The 18,560-nt window shown below is 39.4% G+C and overlaps 1 protein-coding gene across 13 annotated transcripts in view; it reads left to right on the forward strand.

Moving 5' to 3' along the window:
• Positions 1 to 18,560, forward strand: part of MEP-1 — a 156,409-nt gene that overhangs the window by 117,791 nt on the left and 20,058 nt on the right. For 11 of the 13 annotated variants that reach the window (XM_070100079.1, XM_053771162.2, XM_070100076.1 and 8 more), the window contains one exon: positions 11,594 to 11,761. In XM_070100079.1, the coding sequence (XP_069956180.1) occupies positions 11,594 to 11,761 (168 nt within the window). The remainder of the gene's footprint in view (positions 1 to 11,593; positions 11,762 to 18,560) is intronic. The other 2 variants (XM_070100104.1, XM_070100124.1) reach the window with 1 other exon arrangement.

Below are 18,560 nucleotides of genomic sequence, written 5' to 3' on the forward strand. Positions count from 1 at the left end.
TTGTCTCCACAGACTCCTAAGTGCACCACTCACTCTTTTTCCCTCATCAATTCTATGATTCACCTCATCTTTCATAGACCCATCCGCTGACACGTCCACTCCCAAATATCTGAATACGTTCACCTCCTCCATACTCTCTCCCTCCAATCTGATATTCAATCTTTCATCACCTAATCTTTTTGTTATCCTCATAACCTTACTCTTTCCTGTATTCACCTTAAATTTTCTTCTTTTGCACACCCTACCAAATTCATCCACCAATCTCTGCAACTTCTCTTCAGAATCTCCCAAGAGCACAGTGTCATCAGCAAAGAGCAGCTGTGACAACTCCCACTTTGTGTGTGATTCTTTATCTTTTAACTCCACGCCTCTTGCCAAGACCCTCGCATTTACTTCTCTTACAACCCCATCTATAAATATATTAAACAACCACGGTGACATCACACATCCTTGTCTAAGGCCTACTTTTACTGGGAAAAAATTTCCCTCTTTCCTACATACTCTAACTTGAGCCTCACTATCCTCGTAAAAACTCTTCACTGCTTTCAGTAACCTACCTCCTACACCATACACTTGCAACATCTGCCACATTGCCCCCCTATCCACCCTGTCATACGCCTTTTCCAAATCCATAAACGCCACAAAGACCTCTTTAGCCTTATCTAAATACTGTTCACTTATATGTTTCACTGTAAACACCTGGTCCACACACCCCCTACCTTTCCTAAAGCCTCCTTGTTCATCTGCTATCCTATTCTCCGTCTTACTCTTAATTCTTTCAATTATAACTCTACCATACACTTTACCAGGTACACTCAACAGACTTATCCCCCTATAATTTTTGCACTCTCTTTTATCCCCTTTGCCTTTATACAAAGGAACTATGCATGCTCTCTGCCAATCCCTAGGTACCTTACCCTCTTCCATACATTTATTAAATAATTGCACCAACCACTCCAAAACTATATCCCCACCTGCTTTTAACATTTCTATCTTTATCCCATCAATCCCGGCTGCCTTACCCCCTTTCATTTTACCTACTGCCTCACGAACTTCCCCCACACTCACAACTGGCTCTTCCTCACTCCTACAAGATGTTATTCCTCCTTGCCCTATACACGAAATCACAGCTTCCCTATCTTCATCAACATTTAACAATTCCTCAAAATATTCCCTCCATCTTCCCAATACCTCTAACTCTCCATTTAGTAACTCTCCTCTCCTATTTTTAACTGACAAATCCATTTGTTCTCTAGGCTTTCTTAACTTGTTAATCTCACTCCAAAACTTTTTCTTATTTTCAACAAAATTTGTTGATAACATCTCACCCACTCTCTCATTTGCTCTCTTTTTACATTGCTTCACCACTCTCTTAACTTCTCTCTTTTTCTCCATATACTCTTCCCTCCTTGCATCACTTCTACTTTGTAAAAACTTCTCATATGCTAACTTTTTCTCCCTTACTACTCTCTTTACATCATCATTCCACCAATCGCTCCTCTTCCCTCCTGCACCCACTTTCCTGTAACCACAAACTTCTGCTGAACACTCTAACACTACATTTTTAAACCTACCCCATACCTCTTCGACCCCATTGCCTATGCTCTCATTAGCCCATCTATCCTCCAATAGCTGTTTATATCTTACCCTAACTGCCTCCTCTTTTAGTTTATAAACCTTCACCTCTCTCTTCCCCGATGCTTCTATTCTCCTTGTATCCCATCTACCTTTTACTCTCAGTGTAGCTACAACTAGAAAGTGATCTGATATATCTGTGGCCCCTCTATAAACATGTACATCCTGAAGTCTACTCAACAGTCTTTTATCTACCAATACATAATCCAACAAACTACTGTCATTTCGCCCTACATCATATCGTGTATACTTATTTATCCTCTTTTTCTTAAAATATGTATTACCTATAACTAAACCCCTTTCTATACAAAGTTCAATCAAAGGGCTCCCATTATCATTTACACCTGGCACCCCAAACTTACCTACCACACCCTCTCTAAAAGTTTCTCCTACTTTAGCATTCAAGTCCCCTACCACAATTACTCTCTCACTTGGTTCAAAGGCTCCTATACATTCACTTAACATCTCCCAAAATCTCTCTCTCTCCTCTGCATTCCTCTCTTCTCCAGGTGCATACACGCTTATTATGACCCACTTCTCGCATCCAACCTTTACTTTAATCCACATAATTCTTGAATTTACACATTCATATTCTGTTTTCTCCTTCCATAACTGATCATTTAACATTACTGCTACCCCTTCCTTTGCTCTAACTCTCTCAGATACTCCAGATTTAATCCCATTTATTCCCCCCCACTGAAACTCTCCTACCCCCTTCAGCTTTGTTTCGCTTAGGGCCAGGACATCCAACTTCTTTTCATTCATAACATCAGCAATCATCTGTTTCTTGTCATCCGCACTACATCCACGCACATTTCCCAATAAAAGTAGGCCTTAGACAAGGATATGTGATGTCACCATGGTTGTTCAATATATTTATAGATGGGGTTGTAAGAGAAGTGAATGCAAGGGTCTTGGCAAGAGGTGTGAAGTTGAAAGATAAAGAATCAAACACAAAGTGGGAGTTGCCACAGTTGCTCTTTGCTGATGACACTGTGCTTTTGGGAGATTCTGAAGAGAAGTTGCAGAGGTTGGTAGATGAATTTGATAGGGCATGTAAAAGCAGAACATTAAAAGTGAATATAGGAAAGAGTAAGGTGATGAGGATAAAAATATTAGGTGACGAAAGATTGGATATCGGATTGGAGGGAGAGAGTATGGAGAAGGTGAATGTATTCAGATATTTAGGAGTGGACATGTCAGCAGATGGGTCTATGAAGCATTAGGTGAATCATAGAATTGATGAGGGGAAAAGGGTGAGTGGTGCACTTAGGAGTCTGTGGAGACAAAGAACTTTGTCCATGGAAGCAAAGAGGGGAATGTATGAGAGTACAGTGGACCCCCGGTTAACGATATTTTTTCACTCCAGAAGTATGTTCAGGTGCCAGTACTGACCGAATTTGTTCCCATAAGGAATATTGTGAAGTAGATTAGTCCATTTCAGACTCCCAAACATACACGTACAAACGCACTTACATAAATACACTTACATAATTGGTCGCATTCGGAGGTGATCGTTATGCGGGGGTCCACTGTATAGTTATATCAGTACTCTTATATAGGTGTGAAGCATCGGTGATGAATGTTGCAATGAGGAGAAGGCTGGAGACAGTGGAGATGTAATGTCTGAGGGCAATGTGTGGTGTGAATATAATGCAGAGAACCCGTAGTTTGGAAATTAGGAGGAGGTGCGGGATTATCAAAACTGTTGTCCAGAGGGTTGAGGAGGGGTTGTTGAGGTGGTTCGGACGTGTAGAGAGAACGGAACGAAACAGAATGACTTCGAGAATGTATAAATGTGTAGTGGAGGGAAGGTGGGGTGGGGGCTGGCCTAGGAAAGGTTGGAGGGAGGGGGTAAAGGAGGTTTTTGTGTGCAAGGGGCTTTGACTTCCAGCAAGCATGCATGAGCGTATTTGATACGAGTGAATGAGACAAATATTATTTAATACTTGATGTGCTGTTGGAGTGTGAACAAAGTAACATTTATGAAGGGATTCAGGGAAACCGGCAGGCCGGACTCGAGTTCTGGAGATGGGAATTACAGTGTCTGTACTCTGAAGGAGGGGTGTTAATGTTACAGTTGTTAAAGTTTTTCTTTTTTTGGGCCACCCTGCCTTGGTGGGAATCGGCCAGTGTGCTAATAATAAAATAATTTCCTGATAATTAAAAATGACTTTTTTTTTTTGTTTTATTTGGAGGTACAGCCTTGATTCCCTCTCTACTTCATATGGTAGTTCTTCAAGTTAGTTACTTTAAAATTTACTGGTAGCTGTATACACAGAACTACATGTCATTGGGGTAGCTCCAAAGATAAACCTCACTGGGTTGAGTGTACTTAATTTTGCTATGAATGTTAATTTTCCAATGGGTTTTTGTTAACATGAACTGCCTAATTAATTTTTACCTTGACAGTTTTTCTAAAGCTTCATTGTATTCATAAGGGATTTCTTTATTAAACATTCCTTGCCAGATTTCCTTTGTTACGGGAAACCATCCTTTTCAAATTTTTTTTCCCTTGTCTCATTTTCCTATTTTTTTTTCTTGCCAGGGTAACTGTGTTTCTTTTAAAGTTTTAAAGTATTTACTTACTGCTTCCCATCATGTATACACATCAAACCATCATTTGTGTAAAGCGGCTAATTCTCTGCTTGACTTTTGCCATAAACGAACATGCTCAGTAATTGTTTTGAATGCTTGTGTTCCATCTCAGTCCTTTCACTGTCAAGACCCCTTCTCATAAACTTGCTCTCAGTGTTGAAAAAAAAAAAAATTCTTATGAAATGATAGAGAATCTTTTCCCAATGGTAATGACACCAAAAGTACCAAATTTTTTGGAAAACTTACGGAATTACGCTGTCGCTAAGGTAGTGATCTCGGCAATATTTACACATTGGCGATTTTGCCCACTTCGAGCCCTATTTGCGGCCAATTCGATTGTTCCAGTTGACCAAACTCATAGCTCCATTTGTTCTATCGGCTGAGTACAAGAAATTGCTCCTTTACTGATTTCAACTACCCATTAAAGTGATCAAAAATTGGTAATTTGGCCAATTTCATACACAAATCAAGTAAGGCTAATTTCAAAATAGGGGCCAGAATAAACAATGCAGACATTTCTAGCATTAAAATAACATTTTCTCTGTTTAATAGTCATGTCTCCAGGCCCCTCTTATATTACGCTTTCTTTCCATTTTGAATTTTTACTCACACAAAAAACAGAAGATTTGCTGTTATGAAGACTACTGCATTATTGTAAAAATAGTATAAATAATATCAGCACATTTGTGATAGAATATTAGATTCACCAGTTGACATGTATTGGATGCATGGTGTGATTTGTTTACTCATGAACATTGGCAAAAATCAGACATTTCTGCTACTTTGAGCTCAATTTCAAGGTACTTTTAGCTTGAAAACCATTCAGAATCATCTCTACTTCTGTAATATATCTTCCATTCTATCAAATGAGATCAAGAAAACAAGAATACGACAATAAATACCATTCGAAAATACACCACAAAGTCAGTGCTTTTAACCAATAACAAGGTCAAAGTTTTTTTTTTTCCTCATGCACTCCGTGCTGCAGGATTTTTTTTATTCTGCACACGTTGACCACTCAAACCCATTCTCTCATATGTAGGTCTACTAGCTTACTCCCACTAGATTTGTAGCCACTAGAATTTTGGCGTAGTACTACGGCACCAACAGTGAAAGGGTGAACTTTAGGGTGTATGATGACCACTAAGCAGAATATTTGGATAAATAAAACTTGGGAAATATGTGTTGTTTATTTTTATACACTGGTGTGTATGTTAAATACTTTAGTTTGGCTTACTAATATACCTGTGGCTTGTAGTAAGTAATAGTGTTTATTTTTCCATACATGCAAAGTGTAACTGCATGTTTTTATCTGTTGAGCAAAATATGTTGAAATAAAGCTGAGCATATCTCCCTCTCTCTTTTATGTTTGTCAAAACTGGTTATTTTTTATGATACTTCAGTGTGTGTTCATTTTATTGCATGTGGATGTGATTGTAACTTTATTAGATAAGCACTTCATACATGTGAAATGTTTTAATCTTCTTTTAAAGAATAACTATTCCTTGATGCTGCCAGTAGAATGAAATATGTTTGTAAATCTTTTTAAATCTATCTATATCCAGTGTACCTTACTCAAGAATATATAGTATGTATACCAGATTTAAACATTTCCTTTTTTCATTGAAGTAAAAGACAAAAAAAAAAAGTGTTAAAGCCACAGGTTTAGGCAAGTGCCTTGCATGTATTGCAAAGGTCAACTAAATGTCTAGTGCATAACATGTTTGGTTGAATAATTTGTGGTTAAGTTTAGGAATAACTTGTTGGTTTCTGGTGTGACAAAACAGCTTCAGAACATTAGTACATCTTGAGTAACATTTGCCTTGCCTTCAGTGGGCCACAAAACAGCCAAGATAACTGATTATTAGAAGGACTTGCAAATCCAATCAGAATTTTAGGAAACCTCTATTACTGCTCTATCAATACAAAGACTAACATTTTATGAGCGCAGGAATTTTGGCACGTCATAGAGCATGGAGGTTATTAGGCCTTAAGTCATATAGTAGTACAGTAACAGTATTACTCTAATGACAATGGAGTGGACCAAATGCACATTCTTTTTGTTAGGTTTTAATTCCATATTAAAACATTTATGCTGATTATGTACAATAAACCCTCTCATAAAGCACAGGTCTTCTTCCTGAGATATAGAGTTACGAAAAATAGTTAAGTGAAGTGGAGAGCATAGGGAAAAATAAGGTTACATTCCAGGCACCTCCAGATTTCCCAATCAACATTTTATTGTACTGTACTGTTTGAATGTGCATGGATGTATTGCAAATGATAAGAAAGAGGTGATTGTGAATGTTATGAATGAAAAGAAGCTGGCTCTAAGCAAAATAAAGTGGAAGGGAGTAGGAGAGTTTCAGTGGGGAGAAGTAAATGGGATTAGGTCAGATATATTTGAGAGCTAAGGAAGGAGTAGCAGTAAATGTTGAAGGTTCAATTTTGGCAGGAAAATAGGGAATATTAATGTATAAATTCAAGAATTACATGGATTAAAATAAGGGTTGTATGCAAAAAGTGGGTTATATTGTGTGTGTATACACCTGGAGAAAAGAGGAATGTAGAGACAGAGAGAGAGAGAGAGAGAGGAATGTAGAAGAGTGAGAGAGAGAGAGAGAGAGGAATGTAGAAGAGTGAGAGAGAGAGGGAGGGGAATGTAGAAGAGTGAGAGAGAGAGAGGGGAATGTAGAAGAGAGAGAGAGAGAGAGAGAGGGGGGAATGTAGAAGAGTGAGAGAGAGAGAGAGAGGAGGTGCATTTCCTTCTTAAATCGCTTGACCAAGAAAAGGCTGTGGGCCCAGACAAGTTGAGCCCAAGATTGTTGAGAAGATGTGCAGACCAGCTAGCAGCACCTCTAACTCGCATCTTTCAGCACTGCCTAGTACAGTGTAAATGGCCCTCTCTATGGAAAGAGGCAAATGTAGTCCCTGTTCACAAAAAGAAGAGCAGAGCAGAAATCAGCAACTACAGACCAGTGTCACTCCTGTCAATCACTGGTAAGATCCTTGAGACAATAATCTCAAGACAAATGACAGAGTTTTTTGACTACCACTCACTACCTTGTGATCGTCAATATGGCTTCAGGAAAGGTTACTCTGCTGCTGATCTGTTGTTAAACCTCTCCACTAAGTGGCACCAGTCACTGGATGAATCCAAAGTCAGCTGTGTGGTAGCACTGGACATTGCTGGCGCTTTCGACAGGGTGTGGCACCAGGGCCTCTTAGCAAAACTTCAAGCACTGGGAATTGCAGGCTCTACGCTATGTCTCCTCAGTGATTACCTTCATGGTAGATCTCTAAGTGTAGTTCTCAATGGAACGGAATCAGCAAGACATCCTATTGGGGCAAGTGTTCCACAAGGAAGCGTGCTGGGTCCATTGTTATGGAATGTCTATTTCAACGACCTTCATCTCGTCCCAGAATCACATGCATATGCAGACGACTGTACACTGACATTCACTTATCCAAGAGAAGAAATGCCAGCTGCTCTAAGCTACATCAATCACCAGCTGAGAGCTATATCAGCTTGGGGAAATAGATGGCAAGTAACATTTGCACCTGAGAAAACGCAAATGATGATCGTCTCTAGGCACCATGATGGTAATGGTGGTGCAGTAGTAAGGATGAATGGGAGGGTGTTGGCACCTGGAGAAGAAGTTGATATCCTTGGGGTGAAATTTGACTCCAAACTAACCATGAAGAACTATGTTGTAAATCTTGCAAACAAGGCAGCCAGGAAGCTTACAGCACTTCGCCGTATCTCGCATCTGCTTGATAGTAGGGGTTGCAAGATCCTGTACGAGGCACAAGTACGCTCACACCTTGAGTATGCTCCACTTTCTTGGTTTGCCTGCCCCCCCCCTCTCATCTGCGACTGCTTGACAGAGTAGAGAACAGAGCAAGACGTCTCGTCTCTCGCCTGGACCCATCCTGGATAGATCTGTCATTTCAGCAGAGCCTTCAACATAGGAGGGATGTGGGTGGCCTTACTGTTATGTACAAGGCCAATATTGTCAAAATACCACACTTGGATCCACTTCGAGGACAGCGTGAAACAAGCTTTTATGCCACAAGACGGGCAGAAAGCAGCAACTTCACTCTGGCTGTAACCTTCTCCAGAACATCACTCCATCTGAGATCATACATACCCAGGATGACTCCAGTATGGAACACATTCGTACAGCATAATGATGTCAACGAGATAGTCAGTTGATCAAATGAAAATGCTGGCCCACAGATGGCTCCAACTTCATCCTGTTCCCTACTTGTATGTCTCATAACAATAAAAATGCTTTCAAATGAGCTGATGTAGGTAACAGCTCTTAGCTTGCCAATAAAGTTAGGAATCTTTAACCTGTAAATAGCTTGTCAATAAAGCTAGGGATCCTTAACCTTGTCAAACCCTGTGTAAAAAAAAAAGAGAGAGGGGAATGTAGAAGAGTGAGAGAGAGAGAGGAATGTAAAAGAGAGAGAAAGAGAGGGGAATGTAGAAGAGTGAGAGAGAGAGAGAGAGAGAGGAATGTAGAAGAGTGTGTGTGAGAGAGAGAGAGAGGAATGTAGAAAGTGAGAGAGAGAGAGGAATGTAGAAGAGTGAGAGAGAGAGAGGAATGTAGAAGAGAGAGAGAGGAATGTAGAAGAGTGAGTGAGAGAGAGAGAGAGAGGAATGTAGAAGAGTGAGAGAGAGAGAGGAATGTAGAAGAGTGAGAGAGAGATTGAGAGTGAAAGAGACTGAGGGAGAGAGATTGAGATTTTGGGAGGGGTAAAGCAAGTGTTTAGGAAGTTTTGAAGAAAGTGAGAGTAATGAGGTGGGGACTTTAATGCAAAAGTGGGAAGAACTGTTGTAGAGGGTGCAGTAGGTAAGTTTGGGGTGCCAGGGGGCAAATGATAATGGAGGGAGGGGGGGGGGCTTTGATTGAACTTTGTATAGAAAGAGGTTTGGAAATAGGTAATAAATATTTTAATAAAGGGAGAAGTAAGTATGAGATATGATATAGTGCAAAATGAAAATGGTTCATTGGTCTATGTATTGGTGAATAAAAGAATGATGGGTAGACTTCTGGATGTGCATGTTTACAGAGGGGACAACAGAAATATCAGATCATTATTTAGTTGTCGCTACAGTGAGAGTAAGAGGTAGACGGGATAAAGGGAGAATGGCATCAGCAAATAGAGATAGGTGAAAGTTTATAAAGTTGAGGAGGTAATTAGGGTAAGATACCTAACTATTGGGAGAAAGATGGGCTAGTGAGAGAATGGGTAATGAGGAGGTTGAAGAGGTATGGGGTAGATTTAAGAATGTAGCATTGGTGTTCAGTAGAAGTTTGTGGATACAGGAGGGTGGGTTTGGGAGGGAAGAAGAGCATTTGGTGAAATGATGAGGAAAAGAGAGAGAGATACGGGAGAAAAAGTTTACATGAGAGGTTTTTACAAAGCAGAAGTGATATTAGGAGGGTGGAGTATATGGAGAGTAAAAGTGAGGCTAATGGAGTGGTGAGGGAGTGTAAAAGGAGAGCAAATGAGAGAGTGGGTGAGATGCTGTCAACAAATGTTGCTGAGAATAAGAAAGCTTTGGAGTGAGATTAATAGGGTGAGAAAGCCTAGGGATTGACTGGATTTGAGAGTTAAAAATAGAAGAGGGGAGTTATTAGATGGGGAGTTGGAGGTATTGGGAAGATGGCAGAAATATTTTGGGATGCTAATAAATATTGATGAATAGAGGAAACCAGTGATTTCATGCATTGGCTAGATGTGAGAATATGGGCAGTGCTTGAGGCAGTGGGTGAAGTGAAAGGGGGTAAAGCAACTGGGATTGATGGGATCAAAACAGAAATGTTTAAAACAAATGGGGATATAGTTTTGGAGTTGTTGGTGCATTCATCAGTGCCATAAAGTAGTGTTAACACTTACCATGAGTCTTGCAACTAACTGATCATACAATTTTCTCAGATGCAGCAATATTTATCAAACTTTATGATATTTTTCAGTAAGTCTTTCTTACCAAATAAAAATAAAGTGTCTTTGGCACTGAGAGATCATTCTTATTATTTACTGCTATTTTGGATCTCATGGTGGTTGATTGAAGACTTAATGTTGAAGCAGGCTACAAACATGGATTATGAGGTAACCTATTTGCAAGCAGTAGTAACTAGAAAGCGAGTATGAAGCTGGTGATTGAGGTTCTTTTGCTCCTCCTGTGAGTGTGTATACTTGCCATCCCAACCTGCTCTAGACGAGTCTTGCCGATAATCATGAGACAGTTTGGGGTTATGCTGGTTTCTTTAATGATGTATCAGTTGTCTTGAAGTAGAGTGTTATTAAGGGGGGACTGACTACTGAATAATAATTTCTATTAGATATAAATAGGGTAATGACATACTTTGGGACCTTTGTATGCATAACATTTCTGGCTTAACTTAAAACTAAAACATTGACAATTGTTCACACATGTGAGTTAGCAGTAAGAATGTATAAATGTAAATGCCTGTAAATTACAAAGAATACGAATGAAAAAGACATTAAAATGTAATTATTTGCAATGTATTGTAACTAGGAAAGGGGTATACATTAAATGTGATATTAACTACTACTACAATATTTGGTAATTGGTGTTTGAACCTACATGTACAGCATTTTAAAATATATATTTTACATTAAAGGATGTGCTGGAGATGAATCTCTGGAAAACAGATGGGCCTTTCCACATCTGAAAATAATATTCATTGATGGACATAAATTATTCTGTTAAATTATTGCTGTTGCATACCAGTAGTTAAACAGAGACTGGTACAGTTTTTTAAACAAAGTGTGTGTTGTTATTGGTTTGTTAATAGAATATTAAGTAGTGCATTACATTTGCCATGATGACACAGATTTGCATGCTATGGCTTCATTGTCAGCAGAAGTGCTTTAATTGGCCATTAACATTTGTTTCATTGTCATTACTAGTCTTGAGTTATACTGCCAAGATTTGCTACCTTTCATGATATGCCTAGAGGCCACCACTTTGCTGAAGCTCATTAAGCATCTCTGAGCCTTAGATAGTGCTTCAGTAAGGCTCATTATCTGAACTTAAGATGATGAGGCTTAGGGAACATGCATAAATTACGTCATTTGATTTTATTTTATTTTTAATGTAGAATTTCCCCTTCCTTGTAGTTTGCTTAAATCAACATAGCAAATAATTTTAACGAAGTCATATGCATATGTTTCATAGCTGGGGAATTAAATTTTGAGAAATAATTTAAAGTATAAAGTAGAGATTAATAAACAGTGGCATGCATGGATGCATAAGACGTAATTCGTGTATTTTCCCCACTAGTTGGGAAGCATTATCGTGTGTGTTGTTGGCAACCCACAGCTTGTCAATGGCCACCTGGTCCCAATGTCGAGTGCAGCCGGCTCAGTGAGCAGTGTTTCCGTATCTTCACAGTCGACAGCGAGAGTGCCACGCATCTTACCGTCCTCGTCATCCTCCTCTGTCAGCCTCATTCCTGGACTGGGAGCGTCGTCATCTATCACCATACAGGTAAGCGCTGGACCATCGCCTAACTCAACTATGTGTAACAGGTGTGTTATGAGGCATGTCGACAGTCATCTATGTACCCCAGGAAAGCTATTGACGATCAGCACAAACATGAGAGTTGGAAACCACTAGTTACAACTATCAAACATTGTAAGTCACAGTGTTATCTTTAACAAAGTCAAGTTGTATATGAATGCTGACCATCTGGACTAGAGAGAGAGAGGTTGTGTGGGGAATTAAATACCAAATCTGTACTATAGAAATATATAAAATAGTTAATGTCATATATAGTATTCTCAGTTATTAACCTAGTGGTTAAATATACAGCTGTGTTTCTATTGTTTTTTCCTCCGGAAAGTCACATCAGTATCCAATGCCTGTAACGTGTACTGGGACACTTAATGCAGAGCACATTTTTTTTTTTTTGTAACACTGGCTATCTCCCACCAGGCAGTTTTTATTTTAATTAAATATTGTGCTCAGGATGGAGCCTTATTAATTAAGATTGATAAAACCTACAATGTTTTAAAATAAAGGTTTGCTCTGTGTCTTCATACCTACTTACTGGCTTATTGCTCCAGTCAGCATGCCTGTGTCATGCAAGTGGGCAGTAGGTTTTTCACTAGAGCCTTCACATTTAATTTAGTGCTTCATCAACTTTCTGCACCTTTGGAGTTTGGAAAAACTAAACACAAATGCAGTATAACGCAATTCTTTATTGATTATGTTTCACCCACACAGTCTGTATTTTATACCTTTGAACCTCAGGAGTGTATTTTAAAGTATTGTTTTCAATCATCTTTAAAGATACATTGGAACCCCAAGTTTCATCTCCCCTGAGTATCGTACGCTTCGAGTTTAGAACCATTTTTCTGGCTCAATTTTGCCCCAGGTTTCGCACTGCCCCGTGTTTCGTCTCGCGTACCAGACCTGTCCACCTGCCCGCTCAGGTGTCACGAATCAGTGTGGCTTTGTTTCTCCTCGAGTGATTATAGACATTTTCATTAAGCCATCTATGATATTTTCTTCAAAATTATATAAGAAACACGTTACATAGCATATAAACATGCCTTTGTTATTCATTCACTAAGAGAGTTCCTTTAGTCTTAACTCCATAGTTATAGTACTAATACATAATAATAATCACTCTTGGGCACATTAAATGTTTTATTTTAGGTTAATATAGACTTTTCATACACAAATAACCCGCACATAAAAGAGAGAAGCTTACGACGACGTTTCGGCCTGACTTAGACCATTTACAAAGTCACATTAACCAGAAGAGGAGCAGGATGGCTATATATAGGCAGGAAGAGGTGGTGGTAGTAGTAGTAGTAGTAGTAGTACAGGAATGGTATATAATACCGACAAGATGAAATTAAGACACATGCGCAACACCCGGGCATCTCTATCGTAGACGTTTCACCATCCAGCCAGCCACTGGATGGCGAAACGTCCACAACAAAGACACCCAGACGCCGCACATGTGTCTTAATTTCATCAGTAGTAGTAGTAGAAGAGGTAGTAGTAGTGGTAGAAGTGGGGAATAAGGAGGACGAGCCAGTCAAATACAAAGGAAGGGGAGCACTGCGAGAGAGCTAGGTGCCCACAGAGGGAGAGCAAGCGCACAGAGGTGCGAGAAAGGGGAAGTGGTGAAATAAATGAAGAAGGAACAGAAACACGAGACAGAAGAGAGAAAGACAACCCAGAGGAGAAAAAGGAAAGAGGAAAGGGGAAGAGGGAGAAGAAGAAAAAGAAAAAGAAAAAATGAGGAGTCAGGTTAGGTCACGGGTGTTCTGAAGTTTGGAGCATTTTACAATGTAGTGGGAGAGGAAGGCATCTACAGAGACGAAGCCAGGGCTAAGATTCATACAAGGAAAGTTGTGTATTAGAGAGGATTCAACTAGACGGCGACTGTTCGAGTTGGAAGTAGGGAAGACAGTTTCAGCAGAAGACCAGTCAATAGGATGGCTATGATCTCTGACGTGACAGAAAAGAGCATTGTTAGTGTCGGCAAGCCTAACACTATTTTTGTGCTCCCTAAGTCTGTCAGAAAGAGATCGACCAGTTTCTTCTGTCTTCTGTCTCGTGCTTCTGTTCCTTCTTCATTTATTTCACCACTTCCCCTTTCTCGCACCTCTGTGCGCTTGCTCTCCCTCTGTGGACACCTAGCTCTCTTGCAGTGCTCCCCTTCCTTTGTATTTGACTGGCTCGTCCTCCTTATTCCCCACTTCTACCACTACTACCACCACCACCTTCTGCTGCTGCTGCTGCTGCTGCTGCTGCCGCCGCCGCCATCTGGGTGTCTTTGTTGTGGACGTTTCGCCATCCAGTGGCTGGCTGGCTGGTGAAACGTCTACGATAGGGATGCCAGGGTGTTGCGCATGTGTCTTAATTTCATCTTGTTGGTATTATATACCATTCATGTACTACTACCACCACCACCTCTTCCTGCCTATATATATAGCCATCCTGCTCCTCTTCTGGTTAGTGTGACTTAGTAAATGGTCCAAGTCGGACTGAAACGTCGTCGTAAGCTTCTCTCTTTTATGTGCGGGTTATTTGTGTATCGTTCCAGTCACGGTATTGTGCTTTTTTTTTGTTATTTATAGACTTCATTAATCCATGTATGATATTTTCTTCAAAATTATATAAACACTTTATATAGCATACAGCATATAAACATGCAATGTTTATATGTCATTGAGTGGTGAGTACCGGCGAATCAAGGAGGGTGGAAGGTAAACATTACATTTTCTCTGATGCAGCATTAGAGAAAATGAATCTGGCGTCTGGTGCAGTAACCGCCCTCATACGTGTTTGTTGACAATTCTCGGCATGAATTATTCATTACTTCTCCCTTTGTTTATGATGACATCTAAAGGTAGTTGTTAGAAACGATTAAACTCTTTGAACATGGTATGTCGATGTAATAATAGGGCTGTGTAGTGTAATAATGTGGCTGTGTAATGTAGCCCAGAGGGAGGGGCTACATATGTGTACCTACATCAACAGGCTACCTACACTGAATTCCTACAAATAAATACTACTCACCTTTCACCTTACATTAAGACTACAAATATTTTAAGGTAAGTAATTAATGTACTGTAGCAGTAAAAGACAAAGAAGGGAAGTAACACTAGAGAGGCCTTTGATGTCCTTATGGAGGGGGATTCCCAACTCCCTGGAATGGATTAATTATTTTTGTTTTTTAACAAGTCGGCCGTCTCCCACCGAGGCAGGGTGACCCAAAAAGAAAGAAAATCCCCAAGAAGGAAATAAATCATCATCATTCAACTCTTTCACCTCACTCCCACATAATCACTGTTTTTGCAGAGGTGCTCAGAACACAACAGTTTAGAAGCATATACGTATAAAGATACACAACATATCCCTCTAAACTGCCAATATCCCGAACCCCTCCTTTAGAGTGCAGGCATTGTACTTCCCATTTCCAGGACTCAAGTCCGGCTATATAAAAATAACCGGTTTCCCTAAATCCCTTCACTAAATATTACCCTGCTCACACTCCAACAGATCGTCAGGTCCCAAATACCATTCGTCTCCATTCACTCCTATCTAACACGCTCACGCACGTCTGCTGGAAGTCCAAGCCCCTCGCCCACAAAACCTCCCTTACCCCTTCCTTCCAACCTTTTTGAGGACGACCCCTACCCCGCCTTCCTTCCCCTACAGATTTAAATGCTCTCCATGTCATTCTACTTTGACCCATTCTCTCTAAATGACCAAACCACTTCAACAACCCCTCTTCAGCCCTCTGACTAATACTTTTATTAACTCCACACCTTCTCCTAATTTCCACACACCGAATTTTCTGCATAATATTTACACCACACATTGCCCTTAGACAGGACATCTCCACTGCCTCCAACCACCTCCTCGCTGCTGCATTCACAACCCAAGCTTCACACCCATATAAGAGTGTTGGTACTACTATACTTTCATATATTCCCTTCTTTGCCTCCATAAATAATGTTTTTTGTCTCCACATATACCTCAATGCACCACTCACCTTTTTTCCCTCATCAAATCTATTATTAACCTCATCCTTCATAAATCCATCCGCAGACACGTCAACTCCCAAGTATCTGAAAATATTCACTTCTTCCATATTCCCCCTCCCCAATTTGATATCCAATTTTTCTTTATCTAAATCATTTGATACCCTCATCACCTTACTCTTTTCTATGTTCACTTTCAACTTTCTACCTTTACACACACTCCCAAACTCATCCACTAAACTTTGCAGTTTTTCTTTAGAATCTCCCATAAGCACAGTATCATCAACAAAAAGCAACTGTGTGAATTCATATTTTGTATTTGATTCCCCGTAATTTAATCCCACCCCTCTCCCGAACACCCTAGCATTTACTTTTACAACCCCATCTATAAATATATTAAACAGCCATGGTAACATTACACATCCCTGTCTAAGACCTACTTTTACCGGGAAGTAGTCTCCCTCTCTTCTACACACCCTAACCTGAGCCTCACTATCCTCATAAAAACTCTTTACAGCATTTAGTAACTTACCACCTATTCCATATACTTGCAACATCTGCCACATTGTTCCCCTATCCACTCTATCATATGCCTTTTCTTAATTCATAAATGCAATAAAAATTTCCCTACCTTTATCTAAATACTGTTCACATACATGCTTCAATGTAAACACTTGATCTACACATCCCCTACCTACTCTAAAACCTCCTTGCTCATCCGCAATGCTACATTCTGTCTTAACTCTAATTCTTTCAATTATAACCCTACTGTACATTTTTCCTGGTATACTCAGTAAACTTATTCCTCTATAATTTTTACAATCTCTTTTGTCCCCCTTCCCTTTATATAAAGGGACTAGACATGCTCGCTGCCAATCTCTAGGTACCTTCCCCTCTTTCATACATTTATTAAACAAAAATACCAACCACTCCAACACTGTATCCCCCTCCCCCTGCTTTTAACATTTCTGTCATTATCCCATCAGTTCCAGCTGCTTTACCCCCTTCCATTCTACGTAATGCCTCGCGCACCTCCCCCACACTCACATCCTGTTTTTCTTCACTCCTAAAATATGGTATACCTCCCTGTCCAGTGCATGAAATTACCACCTCCCTTTCTTCATCTTTTCTTTCTTATATTTACATTAATTCTTATGGGAAATATTGCTTCGACTTTAGGATGTTTCGACTTTAGTCCTAGCTCCTGGAATGGATTAAGGACACAACTTGGGGTTCCACTGTAATGCATGAATCTTGCTGTCCTATTAAGTAAATACAATATTGACATTACTCTACATGGTTTGTACTAAGTTTTGGGGCCTTTGTCATAGATATTTTTTTTTATTGTTCTGTAATTTCCAGGGAGATAGAAAAAATGGTAAAAAGTAGTCTAGGTTAAAAACAAATTTTAAACTGTTCTTAGTTTGTCATTGCAGTTAACATCCTTGAGATTACAGGTATTGTCAGACCTATGGACTTGTATTTTCTCATAGATAATTCTCTCCTTTGGCTGCTCTGATGTGGAGACGTAAATTTTTAGGTTCGTTTTCATTCTTTGAAGATAAACATTTCTTGCTTCTTGTAGATACCAGTCTTTATGATACTGACAGTTCTTATCCCCCATCTATAAGTATGGAGGGAAAATATTGCCTGTGTATGTATACACATGTATGTATTTTCAGACAAATCATGAATGTGAGTGACTTGAAATTTTGTGCAGTAATACCATGCCATCAAACCTCAACTATGATTACATTTCAGGCAGATCTGTCCTTATGCCTCTAACATTTATGATTCAACATTATTTGCTGAGGCAAGTGATTTAAGAAGCTTTGATTGATGTGTAAAACTCTTGAAGAAGCTTCGAGGAATATGTATGCAGTGTTATTAATAATGTTGTATCACACTTTGTCAGAAACTAACATTTTATGGATAAATTTTGCTAAAATATCACTGTAATATATCCTAAGTATTTAAAAAATTGAGAACTCTTACCCACATTCCCCGTTTCCTCATACTGTATATATAGAGATTTACATTTCATGGCTTTCTGTAAACTAGTGCTTCAAGAACTTGTATAGTACTAATATTTCCCCGGTTTTCATTTTAGCAAAGCGATTATTACATTAGATTTCTTTGTGATGATTGACAAACTGATGCTAACTAACCATTCATACCATTTTTTTTGAGGGAGTGGTGATGAGAAGAAACATTCTTGCTCCTTAACCTCTCACATGCCAGTATGTATATGCACATTTGGGAGAAAAAACCACATGGAAACAAAAACAATGGAGAATGGTTAGCCATATATTTTAACCTCTTAACTTGGATTTTTGCTTTTGTCACCACGTCAAGTTGTCTCTCCCATTGATCAGAGTTTATTACACTTAGCTGAACCAATATGTGGTAAATTTCTTTTTTAATCATTGTCATTTTCACTATTATTGAACCATTAAAAATTATTCCAAACCATTTTATTGCTCTGCCTCACCAACTCTCATACTAGGGATGCCATTCTTGAAGGACTGAGTTAGTCATCAGTATGTTGAATGTACAGCACCTTTGGAATCTTCATTTGAATTGTATTAAAGATCAGCAGTTATTAGCTGCCATAGAGCACAATACATTGCCAGTGGCTTGTGAGAACTCATTGACCACCTTATTGTTTATTTCGGAATACGTATATTGTAGTGAAACGCTGTCTAATAGTCACACAAAATCAGTTTTGTAGCTGACAAATTACAGGAGATAGTAAAAGTATGTATGTTTTAACAGGTGAC

Source organism: Cherax quadricarinatus, chromosome 5 (assembly GCF_038502225.1).
Source record: "Cherax quadricarinatus isolate ZL_2023a chromosome 5, ASM3850222v1, whole genome shotgun sequence".
NCBI classification, from domain to species: Eukaryota; Metazoa; Arthropoda; class Malacostraca; order Decapoda; family Parastacidae; genus Cherax; species Cherax quadricarinatus.